This window comes from Talpa occidentalis, unplaced genomic scaffold (assembly GCF_014898055.3).
Source record: "Talpa occidentalis isolate TD23 unplaced genomic scaffold, MPIMG_talOcc4v2.1 talOcc4.5, whole genome shotgun sequence".
Lineage (NCBI taxonomy): Eukaryota > Metazoa > Chordata > Mammalia > Eulipotyphla > Talpidae > Talpa > Talpa occidentalis.
This window is the reverse complement of record NW_023604861.1, coordinates 27366529-27393824: the sequence shown is the minus strand read 5'-3', so window position 1 is coordinate 27393824 and position 27296 is coordinate 27366529. Positions and strand designations below refer to the sequence as shown.

The 27296-nt window shown below is 36.2% G+C and overlaps 1 protein-coding gene across 1 annotated transcript in view; it reads right to left on the bottom strand.

The window, feature by feature from the left end:
* KLHL1 (kelch like family member 1) overlaps positions 1-20808 on the bottom strand; it is a 252037-nt gene extending 231229 nt beyond the window's left edge. Inside the window, exon 1 of the mRNA XM_037528954.2 lies at positions 19532-20808. Within this exon, the coding sequence (XP_037384851.1) occupies positions 19532-20016 (485 nt within the window). The 5' untranslated portion in view covers positions 20017-20808. The remainder of the gene's footprint in view (positions 1-19531) is intronic.
* Positions 20809-27296: the final 6488 nt, after the last annotated feature.

Here is a 27296-nt window from a genome sequence, read left to right as displayed (position 1 = left end):
TAGTTGGACAAAATGATTTCCTTGAGAGTCTATAGCAGGTCCATATCTGGTGACTCTCTCTGTTGTTCTTCTGACAATGTGACATTTCATTCCCTCTAAGTCAGCAAGGACAAAAAATCTATTTTATGTATGCTGTAACATTCATTCTCCGAATATCTATATCAATATATCTGTATCTATCTAGCTATAAAACATCATATCTAACATCTCCTTTTTTTGTAATATAGCAAAGGCATGGGATTCAAGCACCTTCATTTTTGCTACATATTGTTAGTTAGTTAAAAGAAAACTCTAAGAATGACTTATATCAAAAAGTCCAGAAATGAAGTGTTGGAAAGAATGTGAAGTAAGAGACCCCCTTATACACTGTTGGTGGGAATGGTGAAGACTGGTCCAGCCCTAATGGAAAACAGTGTAGAGGTTCTCAAAATATTAAAAATAGATCTGCTATAGGATCCAGCATTCCTTCCAATCATCTACCCAAATGAAGCCTAAACTCATTAATTAGAAGGATATGTGCACCTCCTATGTTCATTGCAGAACTATTTACAATAAGCAAGTTAGGGAAATAATCCAAGCAGCATTCAAGGTAATACACAGTGGAATACTACTCAGCAATAAAAAGATTAACTCTTGCCATTTGCACAACATGGATAGAACTGGAGGGTTAATGCTAAGTAAAATAAGTATGCGGAAGAGAGACAAATATCACATGGTTTCACTTATATGCAGAATATAAAGAAACAAAATAAAGTGCCAGTCAAAACCAAATGAATAAACATTAGAAATCTGTCTGTTGAATTAAAGCTATGAGAGAGGCATGGGGAATATGGAGAGCAAAATATGGAGGGGGCCCAATGCACTATGGTGGTGGGTGTGATACAGTGGCACACATCTGAAGAGGTGTGATCCAGTATCACTGAATCACATGCAATGTTGTAAACCAATGCTACGTCAATATAATTTTAAAAAGAAGCAGCAAACTGCATGCCACATTCACACTCAAGCAAAGATTAAACAAGGTGTAGACTTGAAGGACTCGTCTTAAGATCTAGGACAGTCCACCCTCTGACCGCCATTGATTGGCTCATATCTCTCCCACATGCACAATGCATTTCCTCATCTCCCAAGTTTCACAAGTGTCTCATCCTGTTATAATATCTGCTCAAATTTCCAAAATGCCCACATTAAATCTGGTCCAGTATATATATAGCGAGATAGGTATAACAGTTACATATCTGTCTGCTCAAAAAGAGAGGAATTGAAAATCACAACATAGTTACTAGTCCATGACAGCACCATCATCCAGTTTCTGAGTCCTAACTGCTCATTGATATTATGTCGTATTTTGTCCTGATCTTTGTAGCCAAACAACTTCTTGATACCATAGCTATGTTCATACTTTTATGCTAATCTTGATATTTTCCCCTCAACAGTTAGTGACAGTGGTTTTGTAATTATTGTAGCAAGTACCTTTGTTTTTATATGATTGATTTGTATTTTGTTGTCTTTAATGTATCACCTTGTTCTCCAGACCAGGCCATATATAAAGGGTAGAAAACATATCTAATAAGATGTTTGTAAGAGAATTATAAAAGTCAAAGAATGTTGATGAATTTCATGAACAACCTGTCCAATTTGACTTTGAATTTATGGGAAAAGTTATCGAATACATACCCCTGGAATCATCAAAACAAGACCTCATGGGAACATTAAATTCACATTAAATTTGTATTTACTGATTCTCATAAATTAAATATAATATCTAAAAGAATATACATAATACATAATTTTCATGAAATGATATCTATGTGAAGATATATGTCAATATAATTTGCAAATAAAATTTGAATTGATTTTTATAAATAGTATGTAAAGTAATATAACATACTATTTTATATTATAAAAGAATATATGTAATCTTAAATATAACTATCAATTAGCACAGTGTGCCAAAGTATTCACATAAAACTAACTTAAAAATTCAACTCATGCTTTTAAAAAATATAAATCTCTGGGGCCTCCCCTGATGGCACAGGCAGTTGAGCACCATGTTGTGAAGCTGTCCGCAGCCTCTGTAGCGCCCGTTCAATCCTGGCCAGCCAGCGAGGGCCCCACATGGAGCGGCAGACCTCTCCTGTCTCACCCGCTGCTCCCCTCAGCAGTGCATTTCGTCAGTCTGCCTATTCTGTTCCCCACTCTGTCTCAGGCGAATCCTCTCACCCTCCCATGCATCTGGCCTATACCCCGGTTCTTGTATAAAATAAATAAATAAATCTTTAAATATATATATATATATACACATAAATATATATATATATCTGACTTAAAAAATGTTACTTATATTCTAAAACAGATAATGTTCTTTATGATGAAGTGAATAGTAGATGAGAAATATGAAACAAGCTATGCCACAACGTCTATTTCCTTCCTATAAACAATGCAGCATTCTAGAATTTGTGAAGGACATATGAAAGAGAAATAGCCAACACTTCCATGTTGGAGATGGAATTCATTATGTTAAAGAAACAAACAATTACTACTTATGATTTTACTACTCTCACTCACTACTTTTCCCACATCTTTATTTGCTTGACCCCTCCAAAAAGTTCATTTAATTAATAATATTCAGTACAGAATGAGCTGTCATGGAATACTAATTACATTTGTTTTTCTATGAAAAGTGAATCGTAACATCTAAATACTTAACTTATTAAGGCTACCCAGGAACTAATACTATTTACATGTTGGAGTCTACCCACCCCTCAGAAAACAGTATAGTAACTGAATAGATGAGACACACAAAACAATAAATTAAGTTAAAGGAAGAATATGATCAGGACCAAAGTGATCTACAGAGTGAGTGTTCCTACAATTCAGGCTAATGAGAATACTTGAGTGAGAACAGGCTTCCCTGAATTTGTGAGACAGACATTTCATTAAAGATATGTAAGAAGACCCATGAAGAGGATACACCAAAGTACAAAGGTGTACATGCAGAAATCTATAAGCCCTCTTAATGTTAACTCAGAAAATATTCACGGTTTATTGATAAAATGGAGAAGATGAAGTTAACAGCATTATTTATTGACAGGTCATTAATCTCCACTCTCTTTCTCTTACTCTCTGTAAGAGAGAGTAAGATCAAGCTGAAGGCTTGTGGTTTTCAGTTAGCTATGATCATCTGACACAGATGTATGGTGCAGAAGTTGAAAGATCTCTGAGCAGGTGAGAAAAAGAAATTTTAAAACTTTCAGTTTCTTCCTAAATCAGTCTTGCACTATGGAGATTCAAAGAAATCAAATCTGTAACTGCCGCTTAAGCAGATGACAAGGAAATATTCATATTGAACAGACAGGACATCATGGTTAACATACAAATACAAACATGTGTTTGAGACTTTTGTCCACTGTCTATTCAATTTAGTAAAACTTATCTACAGAAATTTAATAAACTTAAAAGGAATAATTATGACTAAAAAAAGGAATATAGCCATTTGATATATGGCAAATAAAAGGTATAGAGCAGAGAGACAGTTTTTCCTTAAATTATGTAGATTGTAAATGCTGCAGGATTAGACTCTAGCTCTTTTAAATATTTTTTCAATTAGTTGCATAACTGTCAGAATTCATAGAAGATTCCAAATATATAAAAGCTACTTTGATTCTACCTATTCAATGGGTATAAGCAAATCTACAAGAACCTATTTACTTAGTACAGCAAAGTCAGATATGCAGGTAGTTCAGTAGCTTTCCCAGAGAGTCCCTGTTCTTTTCATAGGAATATACATTGCTCAGAGAGCTGATGCATTTCAAAAAGATAGTTTATCGTTCTACAATCAACAAGTTCTGACCGGCTTCCTTTTCTTAAAGTTTTTTTTTTTTTTTTGTGAGCCAATATTCAAGTAGTGATCATTGATTGGATATATAAGTTCTCTGGGTTTTATTAAAGTGGAAATAAAAATTTTAAAAAGACATGTCACACAAATCATATGTATATATAAATATATATAATCACACACACCTGCGTATCTGAATATATGATTTATGATCTTATCTGCATCAAGTATTAAGATTAGTGATATACCTGGACCTCAGTTTCTCATCTGAAAAATAAAAATAGCATTTATTCCCTAGAGGTTATTTGAAGATCAAATAAAATATATGGTTTATAGAAGAGGCATAATATCATGTCTGGCACCTGGTGAACACTTGATAAATTATAGCTATTTTTATTAGAGACCATATGTGATTTAGCTATAATTTTTGGATAACGTCTAATTATAATAGGACATATGAGTAAGAACATTGACTGATATAAACATATCCTACTTCATTTCAAAATTAAAAAATACAAAAGTTGGAAAATGTAGGCCATGTGGTTTCCTCTACCTCTAGTCAAACAAGTTGAATTTAATGTAAATGTCTTTGCTTTTGTCACATAAAGTTAGAGATATTTGGTATTTTATTTTCAATTCTTTACCAAAGAATAGGTATTAGAATGTTATAAAAAATGGAATCCTGCTTAAACTGATCCACAGGGCTACTATATTAAAGAAAGAAAATTTGCAGTTGAACATTGAGCTAGCCATATTAAGGGAATATTTCTTCTTTTCCTTTCACCACTATTCCTTATAGTGGTAGAAAACCATTTCTTTCCAAAAGTAAAACAAATTTGGAAATGAGATGCAGTCATATTTTATTTACTGGCTCAGAATAATTCTAGTGGATTTTTTATTGTTATATTTTATTTGCAGAATTAACAACAGTATTACTTTCTTTCACATTAGAAAAGAACTGAGCTAAATGCCAGGATTATTGCCATTCGGGGTATTACTTTAATAATAAAAAGCTTATTTATTTGAATAAGGCAACAGGTTAGTAACTTGTAGCTGCCAACCATCCAATTATCTAACTGAATCGTCAATCTGCTGAGAACATAAAAAAAAAAAAAAAAAATAGCTTGAGGTCAAAGGCACAATTAAGGATACACAGAACTCGGCAGGATAAGAATTTCTCTTTAACTGCTTATTCTGCCTCCCTTACTATATTGGAACAATTTCACATCTGCCCCCATAATAAGAGCTAAAACTCCAGTGGTGGTCCTTTCTCTTGCCGAAATATTCAATCTCGCCCAGTGGAATCTTCTTTCCTTCTGCTTATCATCTTAATTCATTACCTCCAATATTAAATACTGGTCTTCAGTTTTACTCAGGTTAAATGATTGCACTATTTTTCTTTCCCTTGGTACTCAACTTTTAAAACTCCTCATTTGCTGAATAATTTAAAATAACAAAGTTTTATTCCCCTAACAATTGCAATGTAGCTTCTTTCCAAATCACATGTTATATCTTTCATTTAGGAAACTAGGGGTATTCCTAGCCCATTATTACTTTCAAAATCATTTTTCTGCTCAAAACTGTTCAAATACAGTGTTGTCAATAAAATGTATTTTTTTCTGACCTCATAAAAAGCAATGCCAATCATTTGTCTATGGGAACTGAGTGGAATACTTTTTTTTATTGAAATATTTAAGTTCAGAGGTGATATCAAGAAGTTCAAAAAAGGGAGTATTGATACCTAGGTGCTGTAGGTCTTTTTACAGCTGTGTGAGGCACAGGCAAGGGAAGAACTGGACTTATGTCTCTTGGTGGCAAGCTGCTGCCCTTCACAGAAAGGAACCTAAGAGGTGCAGGTCCACATTCTCCATTCTCCCCAAGTTCCATCCATTTGCCTTACCTTTATTTGGATTTGACTGCTCCAGAAACTTACTACAGTTCAGCATCAGTGCCCAAGGGAAAACAGTACCCTCCCTTTCTGTGTTTCTTTCCAACATATCAACTCTTTGTTTCAAGTTGGTGAATACTATTTCCCTACTACTTTTTTAAACTAATATTATCAATCCAAGACTCCAGAGAAATAGGAAACTAATGATTAAGACAATTGCTTGACTGATTTCATTCCCAGCAAGGCAGTCAAAATACCTAACTGATTTACTTTAAACAATATCTCATCTTATCTTGCTAACCAGGTTCATCCACCTCTATCTGCTCCAAGCAGTCCATTCATACAGGGAGAACTCAAGTCATGCAAAGTTCCAATCCTGAGAAATGTGAAATAGCTGAAGGCCTCTTTAGCTTACTAAAATCGCTTCTGGGGAGAAGTTAAACCACCATTTTCTGAACATGCCACATTAGTGGAAGAATATTCTGCCCTCAGCACCTGAGCACATGCCCCAGTGTTGCCCATTCTACCAGCATCCAATCACAGAAAGACTCTGCTCTACCTTTGCACACCCCCACTTTTTCACCACCACCATCCTTATATCCCCTTTAACCATTTCTCTCCACTTCCATCTTAACCTCAGAAGCCTCATTTCATTTTTCATGATCACTAGATTTTATAAGTAACGTACTTGTTGAATTATCTACTAGGTAAATGTTCAAGATTTGTCTTTGTCATTATGATATTCTTTACTAGACATAATTTCTTCAGACTCTTTCATTTCACTGTAATTGGCAGTATCTAGTCTTTATTCCAATGGAAGAGTGTCCCATAGCATGGATACACCACATCGTCTTGATCCATTCTTCTGCTGAAGGGCATTATAGGTTGAATAAAACTCAAAGGCTATGCATGTCTTCTACTTGTTCACCATTCTGCTAAAAATAGTCTCTTCTTTGTGTCCACTCCTAGACATCTTGCTTTCAAATTACTCTTCCAATTATCTGAGATAGCCTTGATTTATGTGGCCTGAAAATTGATTAAGTGCCTAATTACTGCTCCACATAACAAGTAGTGGTACAGTCATTGATCTACTCAACTAGTCAGGGCATCATTTACAGAATTAAAGTGAAATTTGAGGAGGTCCTGGGACTTTAATATACTTTATGGGATAACTTATTGCAATAAATTCAAAATAAAAATGCTTACAATGATTGTCAGAGTTCTCAAAGGGAAAGTTAAAGATATGAGAGACCCAAGAAAGGGAAGGGCTGGTTCTGTTTACATCATCTGGGTTATCAAGAACTAACTGCGTGGGCTTCCCTGGTGGCGCAGTGGTTGAGCACCGGGCTGCGAGGCTGCCCACAGCCTCTGTAGCAACGGTTCAATCCCCGGCTGCTCCCTGGCCACAGGTGAGGGTCCCATATGCACGGAGACCTCTCCTGCCTCCCGCTGCTCCCCTCAGCAGTGTATTTCGACAGTCTGCCTGCTCTGCTCTCCACTATGACCCTGGTGAATTCTCTCACCCTCCCGCGCTTCTGACTGTACCCAGTGCTTGTATAAATAAATAAATCTTTAAAAAAGAACTAACTGCATAATTATGGGATTCTCAAAATCAAAGTATATGATCCCTTGTCCAACTTGACTAGGCATTTCAAGAGGGAAACAGAAGAACATTAGACCAAACCTGGAACTTTTCTAAGCCTCTGGCCCTATAAAATCGGCCAGATAGAATGCCCCCAAGTATTCAGGAAAATTTTAAATATTTTATTTTCAGATACATCTTAGCAACTTGTAATTTTCTTTTTTTTTTTAAAGATTTATTTATTTATTTATTTATTTAATCCAGTCAGAGGCACGGGAGGGTGAGAGAATTCACCAGAGCCAGAGCGGGGAGCAGAGCAGGCAGAAGGACCGAAGTACACTGCTGAGGGGAGCAGCGGGCGGCATGAGAGGTCTGCGCGCCATGTGGGACCCTCCTCCGGTGGCTGGGGAGCAGCCGGGGATCGAACCGGCGCCACAGATGCTGCAGGCAGCTTCGCAACCCAGCGCCCAACCACTGTGCCACCGGGGAGGCCCCGCAACTTGTAATTTTCTTTTCAATTTCCTGCCCCACACTCTTTCTTTCCTTTGCTGCAAGCAGTCTTATACTTTAAAATATGGTGCTGTTTTGTGATTGTTTCAAGAGAGATTTGAAGAGATTTGAAAGGAAAATACCAAACAGGGCTATTGTAGGTTATAGATGAGGGAAATTTTCTAATCAAATCCAGTAGCAAATTACAGGGAAGAAAGATCTCGATAGGAGTCTCCAAGAATGGGAAGATTATGATCTAGATTCCATAGGGCACAACAGATTCCAACAGGAATTTGGAGCTAAATTAGATTCTGTTACTAATGTTATGTGAAATGAGTCCCTGATTACAGTGTTGCATATGCTTTTGAGGGAAAATGCTCTCCTGTAATTCCCAGGTTGGAACTATAAAGGTGATTTCCAATGAGGTGAATGAATTCTAGTGTAATTAACACACATCATGTGACCTTGGGGAATTTTCCACCAGTATCCTTAGGAGAAAATTTAACATGACCTCTAGGAATAACTCCATTTTGGGAATTGGCAAGGGTTTATACTTAACAAGGAAAATCTTTCAAAAGAAAGAAACCAAAAAAGCTTTTGCTGTAATAGAAGTAGACTTCAAAACATCACAACAACAGATGAAAAGAACCTCAAAATAGTAAAAAAAAAGTTCTTTACTCTGTATTATTTAATTTGACTTCACATCCAGGTAGGAGAGGAGTGTGTTAAACAGTAGATTTATTTTTTTTAAATCTTTTTTTTTTTTAATAAAGGCATGTTTTATTTATTTATTTGTTTGCTTGCTTGTTTATACATGCACTGGGTACAGTCAGAAGCGTGGGGGGGTGAGAGAATTCACCAGAGCCAGAGCGGGGAGCAGAGCAGGCAGAAGGACCGAAGTACACTGCTGAGGGGAGCAGCGGGCGGCAGGAGAGGTCTGCACGCCATGTGGGACCCTCCTCTAGTGGCCGGGGAGCAGCCGGGGATCGAACCAGCGCCACAGAGGCCGCGGGCAGCTTCGCAACCCAGCGTTCAACCGCTGCGCCACCGGGTAGGCCCCCTAAACAGTAGATTTATTAATGCAGAGTATATTCTAAGGGAAGTAGAATAAAGAACAGAATCAGTTCCACATTATCTAATATGAATGAGGACAAACTTAATTCAAACTATTATAACAATGTTTAGTTAAACGAGAATAAAATAATTTGAATTTCTAGCTTCAGAGAAAAGTGATATTCTGAAATATAGCTAGGGTTAGACTTACAAGTGTGTTGCTTATATTAAAACTCTGAAGAGTTGTCCTGATACTGTATTTCAAAAACTCAGGGAAATGTTCAATTAGCTTAAAGACCTACAACTTGTTTGATATATATATATATATATATATATATATATACACACACACACACACACACACACACATATACACATACATATATATATATAGAACTACTAGGTCAGCTTCCTGTGTATGCACCTGTATAGTCACATGGAGCCTTAGGTTAGAAGACTCCTTGTTTTTACGTTCTGTCTTTGTCATGAAAGTCTCAGTAATTTTTAACAATAATGGTTTAATTATTAATGATTAATAATTTTCATTTTGCATTCAGTCCTACAGATGGTTCTGAGCTTGTTCATAATGACAGTGCCCAACCCAAACTCTTACCCATGAAAAAAAAACAAATAGTTGGTGAGGTTTATATTGATCACAAAAACATTCTCTCAAAGCACCTGAAGAATAGACCCATGTCTACCATTTTTTCATAATTTCCCCATATGAGACAAAATTCAGTTAATCTCACTTATGTCCCTAACGTTTACCATCCTTGTTCATTGCACACAATACAAGTCTCACTATTCATTCGGTCCCTTCATGTACATCAGGCTATGTACTTTTGCCTTGGTTGATCTCTGGAGATTCTGAGTCTGATACTTACATTATCCCTTCCAGAAAAAGTGTCAGATGCCACTTTGCTCCCCTTGCACATTTGACATTGATATATCATTCATGTCCCTCACATCTATGGCAATTGAAAGCAGTGTCTAGAAATGTCTAGCACTGCATTTATGCACCTATGAGTTCCTCCTGCTCAAGAAATAAAGTCCTATCTCCTCTGAAGACTCATGTGAGTTGTTTGAGTTAATATATCTGATTTTTTAAGATTTTATTTTTATTTACTTATGCATGCAAGGGCTGGGTAAAGGCCAGAGGTATGGGGAGTGAGAGGATTCACCAGAGACATAGTGGGGAGCAGAATAGGCAGATCTATTGCAATACACTGTTGAGGGGAGCAGCGGGCAAGACAGAAGAGGTCTGCTGAGCCATGTGGGTTAGCTCCCTGGCCAGGCATCAAACTCAAGCCAAGTAGCTGGTGATAGCTGATAGCGCTGAGACTTTAACCCCTATGTCACCAGGGAGGCCCAGTCTAGCCAATTTTCTAGAAACATTTTCTGAAATTTCAATCTCTTCAGCTATATCCATTGTTTTACAATTACCACAGAATCCAAAATTTTTGATATGATCTAGCATATCCCTCGTTTTTTGACTACAATCTATATGCCCAGTCAAATTACCTTGCATTTTACTAACAGTAATTTACTTGCTATTTTCCTTCAAATTAGAAACTCACGTATTTTGTTTGTGGTAAGATAAAGAACAAAGATTTTTCTCTCGCTCACTACTAAATAATAAAACATATAATATTTACCATAGAAGAAAATGTCTTATGAGGCAAGTCAAAAATGTGTGTGGGTGGGGGGATGGGAGTAAGAACAGATTCCAATGAATCTTTAAATTTAAGATTTCAAGTGGATGTGTCAATTTGGGAAAAGAAAAGAATTGTATTCAGAATAGACTTTATTTTGTTTCCTTTGAGAGGCTCTATATTAAATAAATTTAAAATACACTAATTATTTTATGTGTTAAAAAATCTTCTGATAAGAAATCTATTTAAAAGTCACAGGGTGGGCCTCCCATGGTGGCGCAGCGGTTGAGCACTGGGCTTCGAAGCTGCCTGCAGCCTCTGCAGTTCGATCCCCAGCCCCCAGAGAGGGTCCCACATGGTGTGCAGACATCTCCTGCCACCCACTGCTCCCCTCATCAGTGTGTTTCATCAGTCTGCCTGTTCTGTTCCCTGCTCTTGCTCTGGTGAATTCTGTCACCCTTCCATGCTCCTGACTGTACCCAGTGCTTGTATAAATAAATAAATAAATCTTTAAAAAAATAAAAATAAAAAATAAAAGTCACAGGGTGTTCAAAGTTGTTACGCAGAAAAACTAGTTATATATGTTATATTTGTTAAGACAATGAGTCTTAGTGAAAAATAATCTGTTTCTCTGTAGGAAAATATGTTTTGTGGTACTTCTAAGTTATCTGTTAAAATACAAAGAATCAAAGAAAGCACAGTCCATTCCACCCTTGCCATTAAGGAAAAGCTCCTGGGTGTATTGTTTCTACACCTGTATTGGCAATGGGAGAGGTTCCCATTGCCTCAAGACAAAAGTCTTTTGCAGTCACAGAGCTTTCTTTGCAGAAATGTTTACAGTAAAACTTTTCTTTCTTCCCTTTCTCTTCTGCTGCCTAAGTTAGGCAGGCCAATATCCAAAATGTATATTTCATTATCAAGGTCTGCAAGGTCAATGTCAATGGATGATTCCTTAAGCCATATACCAATCTCAAGAAGTGTTTTACTCCGATGTATGTTTCAAGGCATGTTAAAAGCAAATTTTTATTCAAAATATGAATAATCAATACAGTGGATAGGTTTATCTGGTTAACACAACATAAATGATAAGGAGCAATGTAACTTACAGTCAGTTTCCTTGACTCGTATTAATATTTTTCCATTCAATCATAGCATTGGATGATAAAGTGCTTTAGAGGAATGGTAACAAAAAATATACAAGATGGACTATTTTATTTTTCTTAAAGTACTGTAAAGATGATATTCCATTTATTTGCATCATCTCTAATGGGGAATAATCCATCATCTTTACTTTTATCATATATATATATATATATATATATAAAACATGTATTTTCTCTGCATGTCTAAATTTTCGTATTTATGACTGGATTTAAGAATTTGATTAAAATGTGTTTTCTGGTAGTTCCTTCCATGTTTCTTTTACTTAGAATTTGTTAGGAATATTGAATGTTTAGATCTATAATTTTAATAAAGTTTGTAAAATTCCTGCCATTACTTTTAAATACCTTTTTTACCTTTACTTTTTATTATTATCCTTTGGGGATTCCAGCTGAATATTTGTTCAGTCCTTTAAAATTATCAGAGCTTTCTTTCATTTTAAATGTTTTCATTACTATATTTTTAAGATCACTGTTGCTTTTCTGAAGTTTCTGCTCATCATTAATGTTATCCTATATATTTTTCATTTCAGCCTTTTTATCCACTTTATTTTGGTCTAGAAGTTTATTGCTGATCTCTTCATATCTACCATGTCCCAAGTTAACTACTTGAACATATGGTGTATAGTTTTAATTTTCTGAATGACCTTGTCTGTTAACAGTTTGGGATCAGTTTGAATTGATTGATTCTGCTTTACATTAGTGTTCATATTTTCTCACTTTTTTGTTGCCTTGTTATTGAATATTGGGCATCAGATATTACAAAATTTATCTGTCTGATACTATGTGGGATGTGTAAATTATTATCCAATGCTGTCCTTGAGCACAATTACATACATGGAAACAGTTTCATAGTTTTGAGTCTCACTATTAATATATGCTAGATGAAACTATGGTAGTGTTTATTTTGGGAAAATTATTTCGTTTCTGAAGTGAGACCCTTCTAAGTACTTTATCAAATTCCATGAATCATGAAGTTTTCCATTTTGACTCTTAGGAACAGTACTATTCTCTCTAAATCTGAGTTGTTTTTTTCCAGGAATTGCATTTCCTTGAACATGTGTTCCTGTCATTATTCTACTGAATACTGATCTACTGAATCATCAAGGTTTCCCTTCACTGTTCTTCCCTCACTGGAGTTTTCTCCCTATGTAGCTTCCTTTCCTGACACTCTGTTCTGGGAACTCTGTCTGTGTGGATCTCCCTGTCCACTTAGTTCCGTTTTCTCACTCCAGGATGGTCATTATTTTCGTACTGGCTCCTACCTCCCTGTATCAGTTTCTACTTCCCTGAATTAGCCAGTGAGTTGTGGCAAAGACAGAGCCATTTTATTTGCTTCTCATAACTCAGGATTCACTCTCAGTGTCTGATGTTTAGTGTCTTCAAAAATATTTTATTTCCTTTTTTTTTCCTTCTTTCCTTCCTTCCTTTTCTACATTTTTCTTATCTTTTTTCCTATGTTTTCCTTTCTTCCTTCCTTCTTTCATTCTTTGTTGTTTCATGTGAGAGAGGGTAAGTCTAGTCCTCGCTGTTCTTTTTTTTTTTTTAAAGATTTATTTATTTATTTATATAAGCACTGGGTACAGTCAGAAGCATGGGAGAGTGAGAGAATTCGCCAGAGCCAGAGCAGGGAACAGAACAGGCAGACTGATGAAGTACACTGCGGAGGGGAGCAGCAGGCTCAGCAGGAGAGGTCTGTTACGCCATGTGAGACCCTGGCCGGTGTCCGGGGCTTGAACCAGCGCTGCAGAGGCTATGGGCAGCTTCGCAACCCAGTGCTCAACCGCTGCGCCACCAGGGGAGGTCCTAATCCTTGCTATTCTATCTCAGTCAAAGCAGGAATTCTAGTTCTTATTTTTTTTTTCAAGATTTATTTATTTATATAAGAGCCAGGGTACAGGTCAGATGCGCGGGAGGGTGAGAACATTCACCAGAGACAGAGTGGGGAACAGAACAGGCAGACCTACCGAAAGACACTACTGAGGGGAGCAGCAGGCGAGACAGGAGAAGTCTGCGGCGCTATGTGGGCATCTCCCTAGCAGGCGGGGATAGAACCCACGCCACGGAGACTGTGGACAGCTTCACAGTGCGGCCCTCAACTGCCTGCGCCACCAGAGAGACCCTCTAGTTCTTATTTTACCCTGACATTTATAAAATGATTAGAATGATATTTGTTCCAGAATTTTTTTAAATTTAACTGTGTTTCTAAATTTTTAATTTTTTAAGCAGAAAATATGGTCATATTCATATTGGTAGTAACAGTTCTGAACTAAAAAAAAAAAACTACTGTATATCAGAATTATAACATATTTATAATACAAAAATTTCATGTCTTCTGGGGAAAAATTACATACCAATTCTACTGATGGTAGAAACCATCAGTGTATTTCCATACACCAAATATCTAGGGTCTATTTGTGTGAACTTCTCCATTGAAACTGCATACTAATATATCAAAGGTAAGATAACTGAGAAAGTAGAAATCATATTTTTTTATTAGAAAAGCTTAAATTACTCCAAATTTATTGTTGAAATTTGTATCTCCTAGGTAGACATTTGGAGTGCTTTTATATTCCTAAATTGAAAAAATTAATTTCCCTCCCAAAAGCTAGTTTTCCATTTTCTCCAAAGCTCTGACATTTGTGAATACTAACCTGGAGAGACTGCTGGACATTTGAGTAAAATTAGTATATATTAACAAAAGGGGATATTTGTAATCTGTAAAGGTAATATTGATAAATTTATTCTAAAATAAGTAAAAGAAGCTGTTCCTAAATAAGGTGTCAACTTTTATTAGTTCTGGTTTAAGCATCGGGTAAATGGTACAGTCTAGTGTAGATTAGCAAAGAAAACATAAAATTGAATAAAACTTACTTTACTATGAAATTAAAAATGGGAGGAAAATGTGAATATTATTTCATTTTAAGCTTCCATAGAAAATAGTTTGAAAATAACTTTCTTGATGAAATAGTCCCTTATCATCTTATAATTTTTTAAGTTGATATTTTTAATTTTGACTGAAGCAAGACTGATTTCTTTTCATTCTAAACAAGTACTTGGCTTGGGTCCACCAACCTCCATGAGATTGTAATGACATAGACTCTTTCAGTGACATTCCCCTGTTTCACCTGTTGTGACCTTCTAGAGCAGAGAGTCTATCATAAAGCTCTCCTTTGGACTCCTAAATGAAATTATTTCCCCTGTTTAGGTTATTTCTGAATATTTTTGCTTAATTTGTAGAGCAAAAAGCATGAATGAACCATGATTCAGGAATTATTTTATAATGTGGGCTAGGAAGTCTTCTTTGAGCCTTGTCTGGCATTGTCCATCACTAGCACTTTAAGGAGTCTGTTTAAACATTCAAACACAAGCATAATTTTTATCAAGGGAATAAGAGAACTGCTTCAGCATAGCCTTTGCTGGAGCCTCTTCTCTTATGCACTATTTGTTTAGGCAGGGGAAAAGCAGACTTGGCAATGTGGCTGGAACACAGTATCTGAAGTTAGAAAGCAACCATTAAAAGTCCAGTTGTGTTACTTACAAGTCTGTGATTCTGGGCACATTCATCACCTGTTATATCTTAGTCTTCTCATCTGTATACTCATTGTAGAAAAGGGATCCATAATAGTACCAGAATAATAGGTTTGTTCTAAATATTAAATTAACCCAATATATAAATAACCCAATATTTATATAACCCAATAAATAACCCATATTCAGCACACTAACTTGTAAAACAGCAAGTTCTTAATCAATGTCATTCATTATAACAAGTATTTATTCATGGAAGAATACTTATTGAGTAACTATATGTTCTATGATAGGGACACAATGACGGTTAAAACAGAAATACCCTGTCCATTGGGCAAATGTAGAGCAAACACAACTAACAAGAATATTATCTATAGTTACATGCTGCAATATGAAAGTGAAAAAGTAGAAAGCAGTTATTCTTACAACTAAAACAAGAGGGGACATACAATTAAAAAACTGTTAAATAAAAAAAAATAAATTTTGAAATAACTTTTGAAATATGAAAGTGAAAAAGTAGAAAGCAGTTATTCTTACAACTAAAACAAGAGGGGACATACAATTAAAAAACTGTTAAATAAAAAAAATAAATTTTGAAATAAACTTTCTTGGAGGATCAATGTTTGCTTCTCTGAGAAAGATACAGAACTTTTATTGAAGACATCTCAATAGTGAGTAGTTATGGACTCAGAAAATGAAGAAGAGACTTTCTAGAAGAAGAAACTTGTGAGGCTCAAATGCAGAGAAAATTATAGATGACATTGGGTCTGAAAGACAGACATGGAGTGAGGGAAGTTTGATGAATGAAGACTTAAATAGATTACTCAGAGCCTAATTGTCTACAGTATAGATTATAGCCATAAAGTGGTAGAGATGTGCTTGTGCTGAAAAGACAGAAAGAGAAGTGATCAAATTGTTTAGATTTTTATTTTATCATTTTCATCGACTCCAGAGGGAAGATGAATTATGGATAGCAAATATTAATGAGGGGAAATAATGCAGATGTCAGTTGCAGAATCTAAATTGGTGGAGAACAGTACTTAGAATTCAGTGTAGACAATGGAATTGGAGAGATGTGAGATAATACAGGAAACATTTTCAAAGTAAAGGTGCCAGGTTTAGTGGAATATTGAAAATGATGGGAACTAAGTTGTTGACAAATGTGATCCTGATTTCTTAATTGCATTTCATAATTCTCTAAGAAAAAAAGAAGAAGGAAATTGAATAAGAGAAAGGGGAGAAAATGAGTTTAATTTTGTATATGGTGCATTCATTTTATCTCTGTGATATCCACCAGAGAATTCAAGTAGAGAGGTGGATGAGATCAGCAGTCAGGGGTAGGTCAACGTTTTGTTTGCAAATATGGAAATACAATTTTTATATATTAACTGAAACCCTAGAATCAGATGACTGCAGAATTTTGAGAATCCTTGAGAATTTTGAAAAGAAAAATTATGACATCCCTTCTCCCACTCATATCACCACAAATTGCAAGAATATAAATTTTTTTTTGGTATGTTAGTTTACTTAGAATATAGAATTGCAGACCAAAAAAGTATTCATACCAAGAATGTATACTGATCTGATAACTGAGAAATGATATTCTTTCCAATAACTGAGTTTGGACACTAGAGACAATAAATGATTAACAGCAAAAGTCAGGAATCTATGACAGTCAAAATTGAAATTCTTACCATTGTAATGGTGAAGGTAGAAGAGTACTTTGTTTACACATAGAGTGGGTTGAGATAAGGGCTGGTTTTCAGGAGTGAAGCAATTTACCACTATCTTGCTCCTACCTTTATAATTCAAACACATGATAATGTGATCTTTACAGATTCTCAGATTACAGAGTTTTCCCCTCAGCACCATCCAGCTGCTGTTTGCACAAGTTAAACCAACTGATCTACTTATACCTGTCTAAAACAATGATCCTAAATAGCTTAAAACTAAATGGATAACAATCAGAAAACTTACATATGAGAAAAAGGACCAACTCTTGTTTTATAATGAAGATTAATTTAGCATAGATGCCAGAGTTGTTAAAACAAAGTGAAAATATCAAATGTGACATCATAGTTTGATGATAAAAATGATATCCCAAGTAATCGAAATTATCATTTTAGGTTTATATAGTTTATATTGATCATTATTAGCAGCATGTAGAATTCCTGAATGTATTATACAGAAAAAAAAAAATTCCACATTACTGATTTGCATGTTATTTTTTGCTCAGAGTTTAACTTTGAAAATGAAGTCTCTTCAGAGAAATTAACCCTTTCCTTAATACATATTAATCTACTATCTATTAATAATAACTAATTGCTAAGTTTAGTAGCATGGTTTTAATCAACCATGAGCACAGAATCAATTTTCTATGATGCTTTAGATACCCATAAAATCTATTGACTACTACCAGTGCTGGTTTTTTCCAGGGAGAATTTAAAAAAAATATTTAAAGGATTTAAACACTAGTGAACATTTTAAATAAAATTAAACCCGAGTTTTAATTTTTATAGGTGCAATACCTCTTGGGGAATCCTCATTCCAGTCAATATTAATAATGTCTTAGGGTGTTACATGAATTTCTTTAAGCATTCTTATCACTTTTAACTCTTTGTGAATAAAGTCACTGGAGCATATTAAAAAGTAGGTGTAAGAAGTTAAATCTAATGGGTACTTTATCTCAATCCTAATTTATTTTGATATATAAGATAAATACTAGATGTTTATATTGTTTTCCCAAAATCTATAAAAAAGTTTTTATATTAACTCAGAAAAGGGGGATATGTCCCACATATTTTATTCTAAAATGGTAGGTATCTAGTGAGTACATAAATTGAATAACTTCATGGTATAATATCTAAGAGTGAGAACCATGTTGGTGATAAAACTTCTTTAACTGAATAATAGATACTGTATATATAAAAAACTGACCTACTTGAAAATCATAATTTAAATTCCCTCATTAAAATTACAATCTTACATTTTAAGTTACAACATATTAGATATGTTCAGGGCTCTTGAAATTAAAATTAAAATTCATACCATCCATATAATTGACAATATTTAAGGATAAATTTTTGTATCTCCAACTTCACATTGTCAATATAATTAAAAAAACAGTTATTATCCTATTTTATATATTTCTTTGTGCCTTAATCAACTTTATAAAAAGTCTATTCAATCAACATGATGTTAAAAAGTTGATTCTGTTTTGTTACTGAGAGGTAATTAAATTGTATTAACACATTAATTATCATTTCCCTATGGCTCTCCTGTATTTCTTCTTCAATAATGCATTCTGATAGCATATGAATCTACATACAAATTTCTTCATATACTCACTATCTGCCAAACTATTAATAGTAATGATGTTATATAGAATAAAAATGAGTCAATTCCCTAAAATTGTAGGATTAGGAGTTTTATGTGCGTGAAGATTTTCTATAAGTGTCAAACTAATAAAACTCTACTCAAAGAAGTGTAATGCTACAAATAAAATACATCTTGATCTGCTCACTGAGGATGCAACATCTAGTACTGAGCAATCAGGATACTGAATACAAAGGGACTCACAATAGTTTAAGACTTTGAACAAGTTTAAGACTTTGAACTTTAAGAGGAGGACAAAAAGGGTAGTTGGAATAGAGAAAAACACCACTGTATTTCATGGTGGGGGGAGGGGCGGGGAAAAGAGAGAAGATAGTGTTGGTGGTCTCCTTTTCCCTACCTCCTTACTCCTGGAATATGAATTCAAGCCACAGAGATTCTCGAAAACATACTAAGTCAGTTATTAAGCCAGTATATGAGATGCATTTGGAAGGTATTTAAAGCTAGTTTCACCTCACATCACATAACCAGAAATCCAATCAATTTATTGAAAGGTGCTAGAAGAATACTATAATATCAGAAATATGAGAACTGCGCCGCCTGGAAATTTACCAAAATGCAATTTGTGGTTACCACTCCCGACATTTACAAAAAAAGATCTATCTATCTATCTATCTATCTATCTATCTATCTATCTATCTATCTATACAACTATATAGATATGTGTGTATATCTATATAGATTCTATATAGATGTATCTTTGTGTGTGTATAAATACACACACACACACACACACACGACTCAAAATAAATCATCCAGCAAACTTTTAATGAAATTGCAACTTGGGTAATAAACAAAAATAAAGGCGTCTCCTAGTCAAAATGTTCAATCTCAAATGTTTTACACTTAGTATCTACCAGAGCACAAGGAGACGGGGGTCGGGGGTTCGGGGTGGGAAGAGTGGAATTGGGAGATGCCTAGATACCCCTTGAGGACTTACTGTACCTGCGTGCACATCCTTCACCTGTTGCCTGGCTCGAGTCGGCCGGCTCCACTTTGAGCTCTTGCAGTACCAGTGCATTCTCCTGCGGTCCAGGGAAGTCCATGCCTGGCACCACCTCCTCCTCAATGGACTCCACGTAGAAGAGCGTTCTGGCCGGCTGTTGGGTGCCCTGCCGGGGCGCCCCTGGTTGCAGTCTCGTGGCCACTGGCAGCAAGGTGCCATTCAGTGGGTGGAGAGAGGAAGAGGACGGAGAGGAAGAGGACGAAGAGGAAGGCTTCTTCCAGAAAGTGCTCACGCTGCTCTTCTCTTGGCTTTTGAGCAGGCGGCTCTGGCTTGGTCCCCAATGTTCAAAGCTGCCGCCGCCGTCCTGTTGCAGGCAGCTGCCCCCAGCAGGGCCGCCTGGGGATGGCGACGGGTGGCTGAAGAGTTTCCAGCGGAGTCGCAGGATGTGCTTCACATCGAAGTCCTTTCGTCCAGACCCTGACATGCTTAACGCAAAAACAGGCAAAGGGATCTCAGCAGGCGCAGTCGACGACCCGCCAGCTGGAGAGGAAACCAGCAGAGCCGGGGCGGAGCGGGAAGCGCTGCGCTCTCAGCACCCGGCGAGCAGAAGGGGCCGGGCGACCGCGCACCCTGCCAGTCCCGCACCCGAGCGCAGACGGCACCGCCGCGCCGCTCAGCTGTGCTCAGATCCGCGGGACCTGCGCGCGTGGAGCCCAGGTCCAGGAGCAGAGGCAGGAACGGGGCGCTGAGGACTGTGAATCCTGGATCCCCGCTCCCGGGTCAGTGGTTAGGCGGGGAGGGTCGACCCTGATGTTAGAGATGCGGGAGGGAGGGAGGTCTGCGCGCACCGAAGCCCGGGAGGTGGCGGCAGCTGGATACACCTCCCTGGGATGCACCGTGGCACAGCCTCAGTCCGGAAGGTGTCAGTTCTCCTGTCCTTGCAGCTCCGAGTTCAGTGCCTGGGGAGCTGAGAGAGAGAGAGAGAGAGAACCTCAAGTCACGGAGAAGCGCACCCCCTGTCTTCTCAGTGCACCTGCGCCCCTGCCCCTGGCCTCTCCAAGGATGCCCCAGAGCTAGCTTGCCGGGTATCTCAGAGAAAGTCAGTGTCCTCTGCAAGGCGAGAATCAGAGGGTTTTTTATAGTCAGTTTGTAAAAGGGAAAAATAAATATTCAAGAAAATACACGGAGGGGAATGGAAAAGCCCGCCCGTGAAGCTGTCAAGGTCCTCACAGTACAATTTTCTCTCTGCCTCAGCGCCTCCTCCTCCCCCATAAGTGACGCAGATGTGCACTGGGGCCTATACGGAGAGATGGAGGGAGGGAGGGAAGGCTTCAATCTTCTTTATGCAAGTGAGTCTGCTGCTCTTATTGTCCCCTTGCGTGGGTCCTGTCACCTTTTTTTCATCCTCCTTCCTCATTACTTTACTGTGTAGCAATAAAAGTAAAGCAAACAGGCATTATGCTTTAGCATCGGTAAACAGCAAACATGAATCATGCCAGCGTAAATAGGCTGGCATAGGTTTGCAGGTTGCAGATTAATGGCTTGAATTACTTAATAAACTGTGTCCTTTAACCTTTAGCCTTAGTTTCTCTGCAGTGAGACATGGAAGAAACAGAGGAGCTGACGACAAAGTGCGATGATGCCACCATTCTGACACTTACATTGTGATTCTGCCATTAATGCACTCAGGCAGTGCTTCACCCCGGGGGCCAGTCGCACAGGGAGAAATTTGAAGATGGGCACCTGAGTGCTGGGAATGAGTTTTGCAAAATCAGTGCATTTGGTGGGTAGGCTCAGAATGAAAGCTGTTCTCAGTGTAAACCAAAAATTGGAATAAAATGATAAAAGATAATTTCAAGACAGAAGCTTCTAGCACATAAATCATGGCATAAAATGATCAGAAAAGATTAGGAAATAAGTGAATATATCCAAAGGCAACTGTCCTGCAAAAATCTGTTCGGGGAAGAGAGATTTGTTATTCTACCTGTATTTAGCATGACAAGCCTTCTGATTCCTTTCTAGATGTAGCTACTTGGATAATTTTCATTTGTTAAGGAGTCATTAATATATAACTCAGTTTCCTTTGCTGAAGGCAGACCAGGGTCAATGAAACAGGGTGCTCTCTTAGCTCAACCAGGGATTTGATGGTTGTCCATTCATGAAATTCACAGCTTCAGCAACCCTCAGCAGGACATAGAAACCTGCAGTTATATTAGTGTTCTCTTACCCCACTGCTGAGCAGTAAACCTAAATAAAAACCAAAGCTAAATTTCAAGTCCTTACTAGACAAAGTTGGACATTTTAATAAAACAAGAAATTAAACACACAAAACCCACACTTTCAGGGAAAGAAAAAACACTGTTGTGCTTTTTAAATATTGATTTATGCCACAACAGCTGGGCTGCAATCCCCTGTGCCTTGATTTTTCTTTCAGTATTCAGTGCTGAAAAAAAAAAATAAAAAAAAGGCAAAAAGCCCTCTAAAGCAAACAATGGTGACAGATCATTTTTATCCAAGAACTGAATCAAGTAACTGTTTCCCTTAGGGAAGAAAACTGTATGAAATTACACATCACAAACAGGATAGAGAAAACTTTCCATTAGAGATAATGTAGAAATTTGAAGTGCATGTTCTTAAATGATTTCTACTTAAATTGGTCATTTGTTTATTTTCAAACTTTGTTTCAAACTTTTTTTTTCAAATAAACTTTTATTTTCAAAATTTAATATAGATTTAATTTATCTAAAATAAGATAAAATGATGTTTGTAATATCAATGATTTCTTCATTAATTACTATGTTTAGCCATACAAAAGTTGCAATACAAAATTCATTTTGGTTATTCTGAAATTCCATATTGCATTCTCCTTTTACTTTACAATGCTAATATTTCTATTATACAGTTTAAATGTTATCCGTGACTTATATGACTAAAAAGATGTATTATTCAGTTTTACTGAACATTAGTTTAAATATTTATATATGAAAAAATACTGAGTAATATACATTTTGTTAGTCTTGTGGTAATATTTACCACAAGTGTTTTAACATGTTTAAAACACTATGAGAAGAAAATATTCACTCTTGTTGAAGAGGATGCCTAAAGATAATTAATCTATATTATCACATGAAATATTTAGGATTTAGAAAATAAAGTATACATGAAATATGTTAAAGTAAAATTATGAAAATGTATGATATTTTTAAAAAATATATTGTTATTTTGCTATGATTGGAAAAGAAGGAAAGAAAGGAAATAGGAAGGTGGGAGGAAGCAAAGGGAGAGAAGGAGGAAGAAAAAGGAATAATTTACTAAGCTATCTTAACTTTGTAAGATAAAATCCTTGAAATCATAAGCCTTGTTGTAATATTCCACTCTTTAGTTAATTTTTCATTATTGAATTTTTTCATTTCAGCACTTATCACATGCTGAGTTCAATATCAAGTTGTACAGATATGAAAGAATTAAGTTCCTTGTAGAAAACTGGAACAACTAACAGAAGGGAATTGTTTATCCAATCAAAATTTGTAAGTAACTTCTGAGTTAATTAGATTTAGACTTAAGATAACCAGATTTATAGGAAAGAAGACATTGGCATAAAAAAGATTACTTTTTAAGAATTTTAAAAATCACATTACACTCTTTTATTTTATTTTATTTTATTTTAATATTTTATTTATTGGGCCTCCCTGGTGGTGCAAGCAGTTGAGTGCAGCGCTGTGAAGCTGTCCACAGCCTCTGCAGTGCTGGTTCAATCCCCGCCGGCCTCGGAACAACCCACATGGGGAGCAGACCTCTCCTGTCCCGCCCGCTGCTCCCCTCAGCAGTGTATTTCGTCAGTCTGCCTGTTCTGTCCCCTGTTTTGTCTCTGATGAATCCTCTTACCCTCCCACACATCTGGCCTGTACCCCAGTTCTTGTATAAAAATAAAAAATAAATCTTAAAAAAAAAAAAGATTTTATTTATACAAGAACCCGGGTATAAGCCAGAGGTGCGGGAGGGTGAGAGGATTCACCAGAGGTAGAGTGGGGAGCAGAACAGGCAGAATGACTGAAATACACTAGTGAGGGGAGCAGCAGGTGAGGCAGGAGAGGTCTGCCGCATCATGTGGGTATCTCCCTGGCCGCAGGGATCAAACCTGCACTGCAAAGGCTACGGGCAGCTTCATAGCACTGTGCTCAACTACCTGCGCCACCGGGGAGGCCCTACACTTTATTTTAAAGACAAATCTATTTAACTATTCTAATCCTATTGTTTAAATTTAACTCTCATTTTAGTCAATCTGGGTCTTCAAATGAGTGTCCATATTATTGCCATAATTTCCAGATATAGTCTTAGCAGAAAAGTCTAATCAAGATACAGAAAACCGGGCCTCCCCCGTGGCGCAGCGGTTGAGCACTGGGTTGCGAAGCTGCCCGCAGCCTCTGCAGCGCCGGTTCGATCCCCAGCTGCTCCCCGGCCACCGGAGGAGGGTCCCGCATGGCGCGCAGACCTCTCCTGCCGCCCGCTGCTCCCCTCAGCAGTGTACTTCAGTCCTTCTGCCTGCTCTGCTCCCCGCTCTGGCTCTGGTGAATTCTCTCACCCTCCCGCGCTTCTGTCTGTACCCAGTGCTTGTATAAATAAATAAATAAACAAATCTTAAAAAAAAAAAAAGAAATTACTTAAAAAAAAAAAAAGATACAGAAAACCTGAAGAATGCTCAAGCATTTGCTATATAATACACATATTTACATATTTAATACTCTTCATATAATTACTAAATCTAACATGGGCATGCAATACACCACACTGAGAATCCCTACAACCCAAATATTTAAACAGCAAACAAAATGGATTGAGTCATAAGCATTTTCTAGCTGGAAAACTTTTAGTAATCATTGTCTAAGCCACTCAATTACACATGCTCTTAACTAGAAAAAGTGAATTTTGATTATTTTGAATGCTTTAGACAGTCCTCTGCAATATCTGTTATGTTGACACATATTCAACAAAAGCTTTTAAATAACTGATGGTCCAGTTTGAGTTCATGCCTTATGATGACTCTTTTTTTGTGTTTGTTTTTATCTTTATCTTATTTCAATGAAACATATCTATGCTATTACTAGTGTTATTTTGAATGTGTAGATAACATTTAAAGAAGTGCAAAATATCTGTGTGTAAAAATTAAGTGAGTATATTTCCATAATGATATTTTCTTCAAAAATATTTGAAGCGTAATACCACATGGTACTAATGTTAAATTACATCATGTATAATATTAAGAACTCCTATTTCTTAAAATAAATAAGCATAACCTATTCAAAGTCTATTAATCTTCATTAAAGTCCAGGTATAGTTTAGTTATATAGCAATTAAATGTTTAGCAGACATTTATCGATGTTAATTAATCCTCAGTGGCCATTATAATCCACTCTACCTCTTGAGTTTATTTAACCTTTTCATTTGATGAGGGCAACAAATATACATGCTTGAGAAATTTTCATATGTAAATTACTGAGTTAATTGTATGAATGTATGCATTCAAAATGGCATTAAAATAATATATTCAGATTAATGATAATCCAGATTTTAGTTGGATATCTTTTAATTTCCCAAATTGTGTGTCAGTGTTGAAGGTGGTTTGTGAAAGTTCATCATCACTACTGTTATACTAGGACTTATTTAGTTAATCGTGCTCATCAGGACAATACAAAATGAAAGAAACCTTTACTACTTTAATGGAAATATTTCTATATAAATATAGATGGATATATTTAATGTAGATACAGACATATTTAATATATAACATTACATTTCAATATTTCTTTGTAGAAATCATTTGGGGGCATTACATAATAACATTAGAGATACCATCAATCTTTTAAAGAAAAGATGGCTTTTGAAGAGAAAACAGCTTAATTAATACTTTATATTATCTAATACTAAGTATGTCATATGATAGTTTCATTTTTTACATGTTGCATTTAAATGTCCCAGTGTCATTGTGAAGTAATGTATGTTCCCTGAAGTTTTAACCATGAAGATCAAAATAATAACATTATAGTTTATAAAGTAAATATTAATTATGTGTTATGAGAAATGAGTTTATGATCTCCATATAAATGTGGTAAAATAACATGAATTTTAAATGTTACTTTCAACACATTGCAATTTTTTTCCTGCTTAAAAGATCTTAAATACCCACTTATTTTAAGCCAGCCCTGAATGAATTTTGTTGATAATATTTTATTATCTCATATCTGGATTGGACATGGGCTTTTGAAAACTTCAAAAGATTTTCTCATGTCAGGTTTCTACACTTCTTTCCACCTCAGATTGCATCTGCCATACCTTTATTTTTGCTTTCATCTGCAGTGTTACCAGTTGTGTTCTTTTTTTTTTTTTTACTGGGGTTAAAAAAAAAGTATTGTTCCCATCTGCTATCAAATAATTATGATTAGGGATATTAACATAAATTACAGATAGTTTACAGATGCTCCTTTTTTCCAGAAGTTCATATGTAAGTGATATCTGAACCTATGACAACTGAGAACATTTTCTATATCTTCTGTTTTTTGAAGTAGTACTATGATTTTTATTTCATGTAAATTGTATATTGAAAAAGCCCTAAGAGATTTTCAGATAAGTCAGTTTCCTTCTGAACATTGCTATTGTATGTAAATAGGGTTTTAATTTCTAATTTGAATATTGCAACTCTAGGCACTTATATTTCCCTGAATCTACTGTAGGTCAAGATTGCCTTTTGGCAACCAGGTTAAAAGGCCATGACTTCTTAGCTCTGTGGGAATCTAACCAAGGAACCCCTTATGAAGGGCCTGTCTCCAGCAGCTATGGTAACTTTTTCACCCTTTTTAGTCATCATGAAAGAGAAATTCTCTTTCCTTTATAGAGCAGGGAAAATATGACATGCACTGAATATAGTCAAACTATAATGTCAGAAAAATATTAGGATAGATTAATCTAAAACTTGTAAGCGTTACTGAGATTGTACTCTACTTAAGGTTTAGTGTACATTTCTAGAATAAAATTATAAATGAAGATGACCTCAGCAAAAAAATACAAATTATGTTAAATTATTTAAATCTATTTGCACTCAATAGACTTTCAGATTAAATACGGAATATTTTCTCTATTAGATATAAATATAGAATTTTTTAATGATCTCGTAATTTCATTCTTAATAATAATCTGAGAAACCAAGATGAAAACTACAATTTCATAACATCTCACTAAGTGCCAAGCAACTGTTTCATTTAAATGCTATTAAAAAAAAAAAAACTTATTAGATGAGGAGTCTGTTAATTATGTATAATTTTGCTTGGATCAAATAGAAGAGAGATACCTAGTATCCTCAATATTGTACTTTCTAACACTAGTGCTTGTGTGTGTGTGTTATTGTTTTCAAGTCCAGTCTTGAATACAAAAATGTAAAAATGTTTCCTTGGGAGGGGCAGTAAATTCTGGAAAAATAGATTGTCTTGATAGGTTAAGGTGATTCAGGAGCCCAGCTAAAATGACTCAATACTAAACTAATAATCCCTAACAGGGTTTATCTTGGCATGGGAAACCAACAAACCCTTTTAAAATTAATGATAAGGAGGTCCTCCCCAGTGGTGCAGCGGTTGAGTGCTGGGCTGCGAAGCTGCCCGCAGCCTCTGTAATGCCAGTTCGATCCCCGGCCACCGGGCGAGGGTCCCACATGGCATACAGACCCCTCCTGGCGCCTGCTGCTCCCCTCAGCAGTGTTCGTCTGTCTGCCTGCTC